The 15,600-nt window shown below is 40.1% G+C and overlaps 1 protein-coding gene across 4 annotated transcripts in view; it reads left to right on the top strand.

Annotated features, from left to right (window-relative positions):
- LOC126402909 (microphthalmia-associated transcription factor-like) overlaps positions 1-15,600 on the top strand; it is a 48,378-nt gene that overhangs the window by 24,471 nt on the left and 8,307 nt on the right. For 2 of the 4 annotated variants that reach the window (XM_050065248.1, XM_050065250.1), the window contains exons 3-8: positions 8,707-8,922; positions 9,033-9,128; positions 11,747-11,864; positions 12,212-12,304; positions 12,392-12,448; positions 12,643-12,718. In XM_050065248.1, coding sequence (XP_049921205.1) covers positions 8,707-8,922; positions 9,033-9,128; positions 11,747-11,864; positions 12,212-12,304; positions 12,392-12,448; positions 12,643-12,718 — 656 coding nt within the window. Of the gene's footprint in view, positions 1-7,714; positions 7,846-8,706; positions 8,923-9,032; positions 9,129-11,746; positions 11,865-12,211; positions 12,305-12,391; positions 12,449-12,642; positions 12,719-15,600 lie in introns of those variants that run through there. The other 2 variants (XM_050065251.1, XM_050065249.1) reach the window with 2 other exon arrangements.

Genomic DNA, 15,600 nt, shown 5'->3' with positions numbered 1-15,600 from the left:
GAGAGAATTCCTCTTTAATGCATGCTGTGCTTCCAGCCATTTGGATTTAGCCATCTTTAATCCTATTTGCTCAGCTAGATTCACATCTTTTCAAGCTTTGATTCCCTGGCAGTCCGAGGGACAGGAGACTGTTTCTGTACGAGCAGAGATCATTTTTATTTGAGGGATCATTTTAACAAGCAGATAAAGTAAGTAAGTTTTACTGTTTGTCTTCTGCGAGAGTTTGTAATCTTTTTTAGAACATAGCGATAGAAATGTGTTTTGCTGAGTTGTGTGGTGGTGAACATGTGTATCAGAGTTATTTCCATTTTGTGGTCACATCTGTTGTTTTTTTCTGGCACATTTCATATATTTCAGTGAGTAACAGTTTAAGAAACGAGACGTGCGATTGTGATTGAGAGAGATTTGCATGATCTATAGACTTTAAGGACTTTTTTAAGGTGTTTCTGACAAAGCAGTTTAGTGAGTCGCCTCAGTTTCAGTTGTTGTTTGTACTTTTTTTGAAGTTTTTACATCATTGTGAAGGCTATGGGAATGTTTGTGTGTCTGAATGTTCTTGTGTGCATGTATTTACCTCTCCTTGAGTTTTGCATTTTCCATTTATCAACAAAAGAAGCAAATTAAGCTTTTGGTTTTGTCATCAATTTCCATTTGTTTATCACATTACATTGATTTTTGAAAGGCTACGCAGTCATAGATGCAAGTCTTTTCATTTTAAAAATGTGTGCAACACTTAAGGAAATCAAATACATAATCTTGTTTGTGCATTTGACTTTCCAAGATGATGATATCTACAGATTTATGATCCTTTAGTGTCAAAAAATCTGACTTTTATTAAACATCAAATAGCTTCTAGTCATGTCACAACGGTTTCCATGGGGAGTAAATTATCTCAGGCATTGGTGTTATAAAATATTGCATATAGACGATAATATAGCTGCTCTTTTGGTGCCAAAAAATCTGGCTTTTATTGAATATCAAATAGCTTCTAGTCACCTAAAAGCGGCTTCCATGGGGAGTAAGCTATCTCAGACATAGCTGTTCGTGATCGTAAGTTGTTTAGATGCCCCAGCAAACAAAAGGAGCTTTATTTAAGGGATCGTTTAAATTGTATAACCTCACACTAGGTGTAGTAGAAGCACTGATAAACTGTGGGCAATAGGGTAATCTTTGTTGATCTAAATCCATCCACAACACAGCCGGAGATTTCATGGTTACTTGCTCAGCCACACTTTCATCACCCTGGATGTGTGTGGCATGGGCCAGCAGCGAAGGACAAATACAGTATATCCATTGAAAACATTGCCCTCCTCATGCAGCATAAACATTACTTACTCTCCATAATCTGCAGCTCTTTGAGAGGTTTAGGGCACCCCCGCCCCCACCACCCCCCGAACCCTCGCCCCTGTGTACAATACATCAAGTTAGAGTAATTTCTCCGCTTTGGCGAGAGCTTACAGACATTCTTCATTGACTGAAGTCCTCAAATGAAAAGGCCGTTCCAGCTTGGCGCTGTTGAGCTGGGTTAACCCACTCCCCTGTCTGTGGGTAGATTAGCAAGAGTCCACAAAAAGCTCAGGGGTACCAGGCAGAGCTGCTGGACCTCAAAAAGTGCAAACATTAAGCTCAGATGAGTTTATCTAAAGACTGATTGGGCCCTTAATTAACCAAGTGACCCTTTGACCTTGCGGGGAATAAGTAAGGGATCAGTTTAGGGATCAAGACAAAGGCGAGCACAGCCTTACCACACACCGAACGCTAATTCAGTGAAGAATGCTCATAATTAGCCTCCACTGCCTTCATTCCACGGCATATTTAAGAGGAAAAAAACACTGCTTTGAAATTTATGTAGGATAACTTCCTAAAAGGGTTAAAAAATGATTTCTTTTTCAAAGGATTTATGGTGCCATGGAAAGAACAAAGTACTCTTCGCCCCTGTACAAAATGTACGTTTCTTTTGGATTATTCAGTCAGGGTAGCTCGTGACCATCAGGACGTACACAAAGATGCCACACAGATGTCTCCTTTCGGGCAATTTGTGAGTTAACACGACAGGACTTCTGAGAGAAATGCACATTCTGTAATATTTAATTTAAAAAAGTGACATTATACAGTGCAGTCATTTCATAAAGTTGTACATATGGCACATTTACTAAGTAGATTTAGTCACAGTAGTTTATTATTAGCTTTTTTAATTATCACAGATGTACATTTTTAGTGTGTAACACAGCAAACCACATTGTTGAAAAACTTTGAACTAAGCTTTTATGGTCATTTTTAAGACAACATTAATCATTTAAGGACACAGTGTTTATGCCATCTTTTTGCACAACAGCATGACAACACACGAGAGGTGGAGAAGCCCACAGGTTGCTGTGATGTAGCTGCTCACATTAGCATCACAGTTGTCGTCTGCAGGTTCCACAGAGCACGTTAGCTGCTTAACTGTGAGACAAAGTGGCCTATTCTTCTCGCCTGCATAGCAAATGGGGGCATTCTTGTTAATGTATCCTGGTAGGACCGTCATGGAATGCCCAAAGCATGCAAGTAAAAAAAAAAAAAATACAGATCAGTGTTTGTCAGCTCTCACCCTGCGTCCTCTCTCAGTACAGCGGAGTGCTTTGTGCGTGTTTCTGCAGAGTGTTTCTGACTCTTTGAGGGTTATGTTTTCCGATGCCCTCGGGGCTGGTGAAGGCTCAAACCGAGCTGATAAACAACAAGCTGTCTTGTTTGCTGTAGTTGCAGATGCGTTGAGTTAGCAGTTGACGTCACATTTCCAAACTGTGTTTTGTAAATAGCACATTAAGTGAAGTTGGGCAAAGAAAAGTTCAAGTCCAGCTGGCTCTGAGATCTCTATAATCCATTGTTGTGCCCACTGGCGCCTACACAAGCTGGCCAAGTGAATTATTAGTATTAGATGTGTGTGCAGAACTTTTATAGCTCTCAAACCTGGAGACTAAAGACCAGACTCCTTATAAGTAGTCTATGTAGAGTGACAAAGACGCTGTAGAAGTTCAGTCTGTGTTGATGTAAAAACACCATTAAAAAAGCCTTTTTTGATCCCTAACAACGGATAAACTTTTACCCTCTCCTCCATTTCATCCCAACAAAAGCTACAGTATGTATCGACAAGGCCGAGATGTTCCACCCCTGAGGTCTGTGGCCCCCCCAGGGGGGCTCCACTGAACTCGGCGCAGTGAGATCATTAAAGTATGTGTGATAATTTAGGAAATCCCTCGGGACACAAACAAGCTCGACAAACCACTAATGCTCAGTTAAACGTAAAGAGAAAACTAACAGCTCCAGCTGGTTAAGTAAATGTAAGAGGTTTATTGTGCAGATCTCAGGGCTGTGATTAATGGTTATTTATATTTTTTATAATTGATTGATCTGCTTATTATTTTCTCAACTTACTGATTAATCAATCGGACTATGTGGAGTCAGAAAATAGAGAAGAATGCAATGTGCAAAGAACCCAACAATGTTTGTAGGCTGCTTGTTTTGTTGGAAAAGCAGCAAATCCTCACACTGAGGAGCTAAAATCAGCAACGCAAATAATTAATCGATTAATGAATTCAGGGCCGTAACCCACAACTTTCATCATCGATGAATCTGCTGACTGTTCTCTTGACTTAATTGACTTAATTACTCAGCGTTGGAAATGTGAGAAAAGTGAACCCCCTTCATGACTTACATGATTGGCCATCAAAAGAATCACAGATTAATTTTCTGTCATTAGACTCATCTATATTTTGACTGATCATAAAGAGTCAGTGAACTTTACAGACTAAAGCCGAACTGTTGCATCCACTGACACACTAAGTTCATATCGTCATACTGGGATTTTTTTTTTTTTTTTTTTTTTTTTTAAATCAGGGCACCTTTCACTTTGACTTTTGAACATAATGCCCTTAATGTCCTTGTTGTTTCTATTCTTAGTGCGAGGCAGAGAGAAGGGGTGACAGTTGTATGGAGCTCCTACAGTAATCCTTTGTACAGTGTGGTTGTTTCTTTTTTTAGCCAGTAACAGTTATCACTTCTGTGGATGTGTGAACTTGATGAGGATGCATGCAGACAAAGACAGACAGAGCCAGAAGTCTCTGTAAGAAAAATCTTGCTGTATGCATATAGCAGTGGTTTCTAACCTGGTGGTCTGAACTTCCCAAGGGGTCATAAGATAAATGCAAGGGGTTGTGACACGATACACAGCAGAGCAACACAATGCAGAGGGGAAAAAAGCTTACATTAAAATATATAGTTTATATTTTCACAGCCTCAGTGCAGGCTGGGTGGATTAACTCCTGTGACCTACAGAAAATTGACCAGAATTCAACAAAACTGCAACTAAAAGAACCAAGGAGATATAACTCTGAATTTAGAGGAAGATCTCTGCAAGCACATTTTTATTATTATGAATTCATCAATTAATTTCTCATAATTATCTCACTTATTCATTAAGAGGCAGGACATGAAGCGAGTTGTGGGTTTGAAGTCAAAAACAAATAAAACAGCCAGAAGCTGACACCATACTGTTCTTTAGTATTTGTATACTACACAATAATTGTACTTTTCTGCCTTAATAACTAAAGCCCCGTTGCTAGGCAGATCTAGTCACTCTTTTGTGACAATAGAATAACCGTTGTTCCCTCACAGAGAGAGACAGCACACTCAGTAACCCCGGGGATCAGTGGAAACACATAAAGTGTTGGAACGATGGAAGAAACCAATTATTGAGACAGACAGGATTCACTGTTTTCTTGTTTACGTGCTCCCAAAAACCTGAATATGAAGTTTCGATTTGACTGCAGCTGACTGACTGCAAATTAAAAGATGCTACTTTGACTTAAGATATTTTTGTTAGAATAAAGAAATGAAATAACATTCAAAACATTTCATTTGTAGCACAATGAATACACAATTCAGTTACATAATATGCATTTTTTATATTTAGTCTAGACTTTAAGTGGCTTTCAGCAAAATATTGAATGTCTTAAATATTTAAGAACTAACTCGCAAAGATTTAGACATTTAAATTGCTGATTAAAGACTCTAGATAGATTGCCGATTTATTATTTCGCTACTATCTGGATGCTTTTCTATATTTCATTTGCTGATATATAACTTAATAGCTTAATAACTATTTTAATTATCAGTTAATCGCTTATTTTTTCAATTGAAATGCTAAAATATTATCTGCTTCCAGCTTCTCATATAATAGAATATTTGCTCCTTTCATTTTCTCTTCCTTGATATAATCTTAATATTTTTAATATCTTTTCGGTTTGGACTGTGGGTCAGATGAAACAAGCAATTTGAACGTGCCAGCTTTTACTATTTTTTGACCTCTCATGGTCAAACGATTAATCATTATTTTAAAAATATAATCAACAGATACATTTTTTTTTTAATCAGCAGACCTAAAACACAGACATATGAGAGAAAAATCAGAATTTTAATAGAAAGCGAGATAATAAAAAACATGTTCAGGGATTTATTAGACTCAGGGTATTGCACTAACTGTCGTAAACACGCTTTGTTTAGCCGTCGTTTACGCATGTGAGTGCAAATAACTGGATTGCTCATATATGTATCATCCATCTGGATCAGGTTTGTAAACACTCTGCGGCCCATTAAATGTGTTCAATCTATTTCCAGGATCAACGTCACTGTGGTATAATGTAACGTATAAAGCACATCATTTTTAATAAAATCCTGCCTGCGTGTCGATGGTGACTGTGGCTTTACAGAGGCATTTATCTACTATTGATGATCTGATAACAGTGGAAATGATCCTCATGATAGCATCACTGATGATACTGCATTTAAACACCACACTGAGAACACAGTAAAGACTGAAGGATTGTAGTGACCTACATTAATGAGTCTCATTGTTTTGCACTTTAGCCCAAAGGGTAACATGGCTCTATGAGTAATTGACATGCTGTAAATATGCCCCCCCCCCAGTGCTGTCAGGTTTACAACCCTGGAATGACATAATACCTGCTTGATAAGTGTTAATTTACATGTCACATGAGTGTCCCCCTGCAGGACAGTGATACTGTCTGAAAGACTCTCTGTTCTGGTCAGAGGTGGAAAAATGTAACACAGAAAGACAATCAGGTCAGATAACCTGATGTGACCCGACTAGGAGTGGGCGATGTGGCCCTAAAATAATATCACGATATTTCAGGGTATTTTTGCAATAACGATATTCCACGAGCGTCACATGGGTTTACATTAGGAAGAGATGCTGTGCTGAGTGTTAAGTCGCTAAAAGAGTCTGAGAAGTCCGGGGCTGTTCATAAAACATTCAGGACGCTAGTTTCGCTCTCCGCCATGCTAGTCGTTGCACTGGGTAACAGTATGACGTCAATATGTCAACAAGACGAATTTGTCATATTGTATTAAAAATTATACCGGTATTATCTTGAACAAGATGACATGGCACAACCCTGAGACCCAACTGGTTTTAATACTTGGACTGTTTATATGAAGTCCATTCAAAGAGATGAAAACTAGGCCCCTTACTGTGTTGGTGAAACTCAGCTTACAGCACGTGGGCCAAAACTGGACCGTGATAGGTTGCCGGATGGCCTGCCGACCATTTTGTAACTCACAATAAAAATACAGTGATTCACACTGGGAATTCTTTTGTACTTTGAATGTAAATAAGGTGCCAGAGCGCATAAAGACATCAAAATAGAGAGAAGATCCCCTGGACAACCCTGACAGGGATCTGACCCAAGCCCAGAATGTCCTTAAAATAGTAGAAACAAAACTGTGAGGCTGCTGCGGCTGGATTTGCCTCTCAGCAAAAAGAGATGAGAGCTTCAGAAAGGACGCAGAAAGGTTGAAAACAGGCAATTCATTTATTATAAATACTGATAAATATTATTAATGTATGTTTATTAACGGGCCCCTGGTCGCCTGTTATTTTGCAAAAGTGGCCCCCAGGCCAAACAAGTTGAGTCTCCCTGCTCCAAAAGGACACAAGTGGACTTGTTGTGTTGAGCCACATCATGATATTTTAGTCACTGCTGTGTTTTATTAGTCAGCCCCCACAAGTAATTTAGTATCCATGCTCTTCAATAAAACGTGTCAATGCATTTCTTTCTCTTTCCCAGGCTCCACGTGTTGTAATAACCATCTCATCTCGACTGTCGAGCACAGTGTGCAGACTACAGGGGTTCTCACAGAAGCAGAGGAAATGTCAGCAGTAGCTTAGTGTTTGTCTAGAGCCTGTGACCTCCTCAGCTCTGTTAATGAAGCCAAATCCGCCGAGCTTAAGCAGAACAAATACATAAATGTGTAAAAATGAAAGTTGTCCGTTGGTCGTGCCTGCTGTCGCTCGATTAAAAATGTCATTATGAGACACGAGGAGAGGCGAGCTGCAGACACACAAGGATGTGAGAGACTTTATTCTTTGTGCTGTGCTGAACTGGGAAATTACGCAGAGCATCCACAGGGTTAAAAAAAGTGGATGCAGCAAAGCAACAGCCCCGGGCAAGTTTCAGTAAAAGAGGTGGCTTTGCAAAACAAAGGCAGTGACTGTCTGCAGCACATCCTGACATCAAGTGATAAATTCAGATTTTACATAAAACAACACAAATTTGAAAAAGCTCATTGTGCTGCCCTGATGTGCATAACTAATTACTTTTCTTGGCCTTTAAAAGATGAGCTGGATGTGTTTGTCCTCAGCAGGCTCAGTCTTCTGGTGCAAGCAAGAGGGAAGCACTACTTGTTAGTTTGGACAGAAGTTAAACACTTAAGTTTTTCAGTTTTTAAATTGGGCGGATCACTAAACTGTAAATGATGCTGAAGCTGCTTGGATACCAGCCGTATGAGGTATGTTTCAAATTAAAGTTTTCTTTTTTGGAGTTTTTTAAATTACACATGACAGTATGAGACTTAATTCTCCGGTCGTGTAATTACCTACAACAGCGCTGATGCATGTTTTATATAATGGCTTTAGCGATGAACTCCCTGTTGTGTCGTCATTTCATAAACCACAGAATCTGTCAAAAAAAATTCAGGCAATAGACCAATAGAAGGTTTAAATATAGACTCCAAATGTGAGCTGGAATGCAGCAGCAGTGCTCCATTTAAAATGAGTTACAGCCTGACAAACGCTGCCTCTGAAGTTTGTTTATGTGCCTGCAGTAGCTTTTCTGGATCATTAATGCTGCGTGAGGATTAATGATCCACAGAAATAAAATGTATCCATAACCGGGGAGTGCAGAGACGGGTGTGCGTGTAATTTTTGCTACTTAAAATATGTGGACTATAAATGCAGAGAAGCAGAACGTAGTAGAAAGATATGTAGAAATAGTTTCCTGCCGAGACTCTCTGAGATAACGACACTTGACAGCATCTCGAAAGAAAAAATGCATAATGCATCGTAGGATTTGAACTGTCAGGTTTATTTTAATATTCTAGTAAGTACTGTGCAAAACTAGAGACAGGCTTTGAGGTTTATTTATATATCTATATATATTTAGAGTCTTTTTAATCTAATGAAACACAACAGTACATAGCCAAAACAGGCAAAACGTGACCACAAAAATAATAATGTGTGATTTATTTCTATACAAGCAACATTTCCTATGTTGCACTGGTAACCACTGACGCATCCCAGTATCCATCCTGCCTTGTCATCTCATATTCCTCTGCTCTTTGCTCTGTCTCCTCCTCTCCCCCCACCGACAGGTCCAGACTCACCTGGAGAACCCAACCAAGTACCACATCCAGCGCTCTCAGCAGCAGCAGGTGAAGCGGTACCTGGGAAAGCTTGGCTCTCAGGTGTTGAGCTTGCCCTGCCACAACCAGTCCTCTGACCACGGGGGCATGCCGCCAGGGCCGGGCAACAGCGCCCCCAACAGCCCTATGGCCTTACTGACCCTGAACTCTAACTGCGAGAAAGAGGTGACAGCTTGGGACTTGTGTTTCTTACAATAACACACAGAATACTCCTTTTGTGCTCTTAAGCTCCTGAAAGCCGACTTATCTTTGCCCTTTATGTTGTCTTGTTTCAGATGGATGATGTCATTGATGACATTATTAGTCTGGAGTCCAGTTACAGTGATGATATCCTCGGCCTGATGGACCCAGGACTTCAGATGGCTAACACGGTATGTGTGTGTGGTTACACTTCACACAGGCACCTCACTTTTTAAAGGGTCACCACAAGAGGGCGTCTTATTTGGTGTGTTTTGGTGTAAAAACATCCAAATAAATTCAATGATGCTTTTGAAAAGGCGAAATCTCAATCTGCTGCTGTACCACCAGAAAGACGGTTTGACCAGATTAAAAGAAATAGTCACAAATTTTGGAGAATACTTCCTGAAGTCCTCCTGAAATCACTGCATCCAGCCAAGAAATAGTCCCACACATGGCCCCCTATAACCTCCTGCGACCCTGCGTCCTCATATGGTGACATTACGTTTTGGGTTGTCCTCCTTCGTGGACACTTACTGTGCCATCTAGTGGCAACAAAAGCACAGTACACTAATTAGCGCAAGAACAAAATAGGGGGGCATCTCAGCTGAGTCATGTTAGGGTTTGCAAACATAGGAACACATACAGTAGCATATCGATCACTAGTGTGTAACAATGTATAAAACTGATCATTGTCACTGTTAGGGCCCTTTTGAACAATCTATAACACATAGTCTAAAGTGCATAGCTCAAGTGCATTCAGAGCGTGTCAAAACGGTGCATCATTTTGGTGCAAGCTAAGGGGCAAGAAGCAACAAGGTGATATTTGGTCCCTTTTTAATCATAGGTGTGTTTTGGGCGTAATATGAATTACACTTATCAGGGTGTCATCTCCCATTCCCTTTAAAAGCAAGGTGTGCCTGCACCTGACACATGGCTATTTACATGGCAGATTCGATAAATTGGAGAAGCGAGAGTTTTTCTCCTGACAGCAATGCAGTAAGGGCAGTAATGTCACTGCAGCAAAGCGCACACAGCGTCTCTCTTAATGGAGAGTCAGACAGGAGCTCTGCTCTGCTCTCTGCTATGTTCACATCTTAGAGAATGTGATTGGGGCGCTGGTGGCTTAGTGGTAGAGCAGGCGCCCCATGTACAAGGCTGTTGCCGCAGCGGCCCGGGTTCGACTCCAGCCTGTGGCCCTTTGCTGCATGTCACTCCCTCTCTCTCCCCCCCTTCACACTTGTCTGTCCTATACATTAAAGGCTACAAAGCCCCATAAAATATCTTAAAAAAAGAGAATGTGATTAATATTTTCCTCATTACTGATGTATTATTTCTGCTACCTACCTGCGCATTGTACTTATTATCTGAATAATAGCAGGAAAATACGGCGCCACTGATTTTAAACCTAGTTTTTGTTGGTCAATGGCTTGATTGATTTCTGATTCAGTTGTTCATTTTCTGTAAACGCTTACCCTGGTACATGATCGCAGGCAGCAAGAGCCTATCCCAGCTGACATTGGGCAAGAGCTGGGGTACACCCTGGACAGGTCCCCAGGCTATCACAGAGAACCCTTCACGCTGACATTCACACCAACAGGCAATTTAGAGTCTCCAGTTAATATCACCTACATGTCTTTGCACTGTAAGAGACACAGGGAGAACATGCAAACTCCACATAGAGGGGCCCAAGCCAGCAGGTGGATCCCTTCCCTGAACCCTCTTGCTGTGAGGCGACAGTGGAAGCCTCCTGAAATCACTCTCTGCTGCCTCAAAGTAGCAATATGCTAACACTGCGCCTGACCACACCCCATTTTAAGACCTGCACCCCCATGGGCACACAGATGGGTGCCAGTACAATTGCTACCTATACAATGTGAGAGCTGGTCTTAAAAATGACAAATGTGTCAGTCGGAAACTAGCAAAGACAGTTGCACTGCACTGTGCGCCGCTTTGCGCTAGGTGTAAGATATTTTTTTGAAGTGTTAAACTGTTCATCTCACTGCCTGAACACGACTGTGCAAAAACAAAATTGCAAACAATGCAACACATGATCAACACACTTGTGATCTGTTTGTTTTGTAACACTGTATGAATTTTCCATGCTCCATACTCCATATTAGCAATGTCGTTTTTGCCTGTAGGAACAGGATGTCACACCTTTGGCCTGTGTGAAATGGTGCATAACAGCTGTGTCCAGTTTGCAAGCATAGGAACACGTTACATGTCACACACTGCACAGAGCAAGAAAAATTCATAAAGTAGTGTTCAACAGATGTTGCATTGTTGTCAATTTTGCATGCACTGGAATAAACAGTTGTATATTTTGCTACACACTGATGACTTTATTGTCTTACACAGCAAAATAAACCCAATGTCCCCATATGAGGACATTGTTGTTTTTGTTTTTCCAAAAACTACTTGGTGTTCAAACACAGTGCTGATTGTTTTTTCTATGGATTAAACAAACATAAGGTGTTAATTAGTGAGCTTTAGAGGTGCTGGCAGGCAGAATTTTACCTTTGGCTGTTTCCCCTTGTTTACAGTCTTTATGCTAAGCTAGCCAGCTGTTTGTTGCATCTCCATATTTAACATACAGACCTGAAAGTGGTATCAATCTCTTTATCTAACTCTGAGCAAGAAAACAAATAAGCATACAGTTGTTATAGTTTGCATTATATGACATCTGTTTTCTCACTCTCTTATAATAGGCCTGTTTTATGTCACCATACTTCCCACCATGCTCATCTTGTGATGCTGATTAGCATAACGTCTTACTGTCTGCTTAATGTCTGTGCTGAATCCCCCTCAGATCCCCGTGAATGCTAACCTCATGGACATGTATGGTAATCAGGGTATGCCCCAGCAGGGTCTGCCCATCAGCAACTCTTGCCCTGCCAACCTGCCCAACATCAAAAGGGAATACTCTGGTAAGCAGCATACTCACTGTCACAGCCAGAAACATACACATGCTTACACGCCTGGCTTCTGTCATCTACAGTAGATATATCAGATGTTTACAGATCTGTCAGCTGTGAAAATAAACAGTAATATCTATTCAGCTTCTCTATTGCATGGAAAACATCAGGGCTCTTATAATACATATGAAGCTTTACTCTGCGGGGCTTTGTGCAGTCCATAATGTAGTGTTTTATAAATAGTCTTGTAATCCTCCTCTGCATGGGGACGTTGACTGTGCGTGACTGACAGCCTCTTCAGTGTATTTGTGTCCGGTCTGCGCAGTTTGATACTGAAAACAACATTTTTTATCACACAGTTTCACAATCCCCTGCCATCATGCATATGCTGGATAAGTCTGGATCCTGCGGCAAATTTGACAACTATCAGAGGCCTGAAGGGTTCCCTGTTGGTACGTATGTTTAATAAGCCTCAAGAACATTTTTGATACACGCATTGCACTGTTGATTATATTGATCAGTCAAAACGTTTCCCCCAGAAGCTGAGGTAAGAGCAATGGCAAAGGAGAGACAGAAGAAGGACAACCATAATCTGAGTGAGTTTTAATTGCGCTTTAATTGCTCTTAATTATAGAGATATGCTTCTGTAAATGTGACTGTTTGAAACTACTTAGGTGTGGTGAGGTGTGTCTTCTGAGTTACACTATAAGAATAATGAAAACAAGTTTTCAGATAGGGTTTCATCAGCTAATCATGGATTGTTTTTCTCTCTTCTGTTTTTGTTCTGTAGTTGAGAGAAGACGACGGTTTAACATCAACGATCGAATCAAGGAATTGGGCACTTTAATTCCTAAATCCAATGACCCGTAAGTCACTTATTTCATTCACTCTCCATTTTTTAAAAAATGTTTTTCTTATTAAAGACAGATTTGCAAAACATAATAAGTAATGTCCGCTGTTGTGAGCAATTATACTTGTGCGGTGCTGTCTGTGTCACTCTGCAGTTAGACCTCGAAAACACTATTTGGCAGGTTTCTGTGAAGTGCTGTGAAGTTTAGTTGATTCGAAACACACCCAAAACACACATTAAACATGGCTTATTATAGAGACAATGTCAAACACAAGTACATAAATCAGCTTCACTATAACTCGCAGCATTCACAGACAAACACTTGTCTTTATCTAAACACATTTTCTCCACAAATACAGCATGTTAATGTTATTAGCACAAGCCTATGGCATTTTACATTGTATAAATTAGCATAGCGGACTTCTCTCTACTCATATGATGCAGGGACAACAGCAACATTTAACAAAAGTAACATTACGAAATTCGGCTCCATTACAACTCACAAGGTTCACTGACAAAACAACTGTCTTATACTAAACACGTTTTCCAAACAAATACAACATGCTAACGTTATTAGCATACGCCTGTGCCATTTTACATTGTATAAATTAGCCTAGCAACTAGCAAAGATTTCCTCTGCTCATATGAAGCCAGGATAAATCACACACAAGACTTAAAATACTATTTTGTGGGTGCGTTTTTGTTTCACAATTTACTGTTTCTTATCTGTGAAATGAAAGTAAATAAAAGCTTCATTTCCACTGAGGGAAATGGTTTCAGCTTACAAAAATAGACAGGGGGTCTGTGTCGCCGCGATGCATAGTTAGATTTCTGGGGAGGTGCACGTCAGGCTATGGTGTAGGGTATGTCATCGATTCGATACAGAAGTATAAATTCTGCCTTAAATGTAAAATATTATAAGAAAAGGGCAGGAAAAATTAAATTACATATAACAATAAAAAATACACAGATGGCTGGCTACTTTGAACACCCAGTCTAGCCATTGATTTAACATAGGATGAATAGTGTGCAAGAATTGAATGTGTATAATGATTCACATTTTTTCATGTCAGTCTTGAAACTATGCTCACATTGAAAGAGCTGCTTGTCTCTGTCATCATTCCTCCACAAACAGATCCCTCCTAATGCGATTTTAATGTAACACACAGACCCTGCTCTGTGCAAAAATCTGTTCTGAAGTTAATATGAGGCTTCAGTAGTTTGAGTTAGACCAATAAAATCAGTATCTTCCAAAGTTGCCCTTGTTTTAGGACAAAATCCCCTCCACTGCAGCTAATCAAGGAAACACTGTGAAAACATACAAAGAGGAAACTGTTTGGACCAGAAAGACTATAAACACTGAAAGTTATTTACCTCACTGTTAAATCCCAATGTCAGATTTTATTCCCCATCTCTTGCATATCGCATGTGTGTATTTAAAAAGAATGTCAACCTATCCTTTAATCAATGACCTACTGTATTTGGCTACACAGATCTGTTGGTGTTAAGGAGGTGTTGAGTTAGTCAGAAAAAGGTTAAAGGAATAAGCTCTGATACACACAATAGAAATTACAAACACGATTATGATAATTTGATTGGTCAGATTATGGGTATATTTATCATATTTTCTGTATGTACTAAAACGTAAAGGTTATTAGCACCACTTTAAAGCGGTGGATCCCAACTGGTCCAGCCACAGGGTCCAGATTTCTCCTTTGTCATTAGTTCAAGGTCCACACAGTTTAATACATTCAACGTCATACTTCTGTTTGCCCAAGCTAGCTGACTATGTCTGCACAAGTAGCTGTCCATTAGTCACTCACACAAAGCAGTAATGGACACTTGAAAAATGCAGCTTGTGGTCAATTCAGAATGGACCCGCGACCCACCTTTGGACCGTGACCCACCAATTGGGAACCACTGATTTAAAGGAATACCTAACCTCGGAAATGACCATTGGTATATCAGTTACTCACGCTATGTTATGCTGAATTCACATTCTTCCATGGTGAATGAAGGATGCAAAAACATAGATAAGTCTTGATGAAATGAAGTCATGGGGTCCATGTTTAACAACAGCAAAAGTTTATCAATACATCTGTTCTCAAACCCTTACACAAATCATGCAGTATAACCCAAGTCTCATTTATCCAGTCGTATGCTCAGTACTTCCCAAACAAACAGCCTGCCTAACGTGGAAGTGAAAGTAAAACGGATCTCTGCTTTCTTCAAGCCAGACTCCATAGACAAAAACAGTAATTTTACCTTGCTTAACAAGGTAAGGGAGCTGCTGGTCTAACATTGCCTCGATCACTTCCCCATGGGATAGGGCTGTCTGTCTGGAAAGCACTGAACATACAATGGGATAAATAAGACTTGGACTATACTGCACGAGTTATGTGACAGTTTGTAAACAGATGTTTTGATAACGTGGACCCTTATAACTTCTGTTCATCAAGTATTTTCTCTGTCATGGGATTTTTTTTCATTCAGATCCAGATGCATGTGAGAAAAACTTTTTCTCCAGAGATTCAGCGCAACACCAGTTGAGTAATTGATACACAAGTGGTCAGTTGGTGGGTTAAGTATTCCTGTAGGCTCACTCTTGTTTTTTCCGCTGCCCTTTGACCTTGCCTGTGGCTCTGGGAAGAACCCAGCAACCCCTTTTGTTATGTCTATCCACCCATGGTTGTTTTGCTAAACCCCAACTGGGTGCTCCACCCACACACAACACTACATACACACAAACTCAGAGACTGCCTTTTACAAACAGACCTGGATTAACATAGTTGCTGTTATTATAGCTTACACATACTGAATAAGAAAACATGTGGTACATGTGCATGTTAGCATGAGTAATCTTCAATACCAGTAGTCACCCATTACTTTTAATTATAA

The sequence above is a fragment of the Epinephelus moara genome, chromosome 16 (genome assembly GCF_006386435.1).
Source record: "Epinephelus moara isolate mb chromosome 16, YSFRI_EMoa_1.0, whole genome shotgun sequence".
NCBI classification, from domain to species: domain Eukaryota; kingdom Metazoa; phylum Chordata; class Actinopteri; order Perciformes; family Serranidae; genus Epinephelus; species Epinephelus moara.
This window is presented reverse-complemented; position numbering and strand designations above follow the sequence as displayed.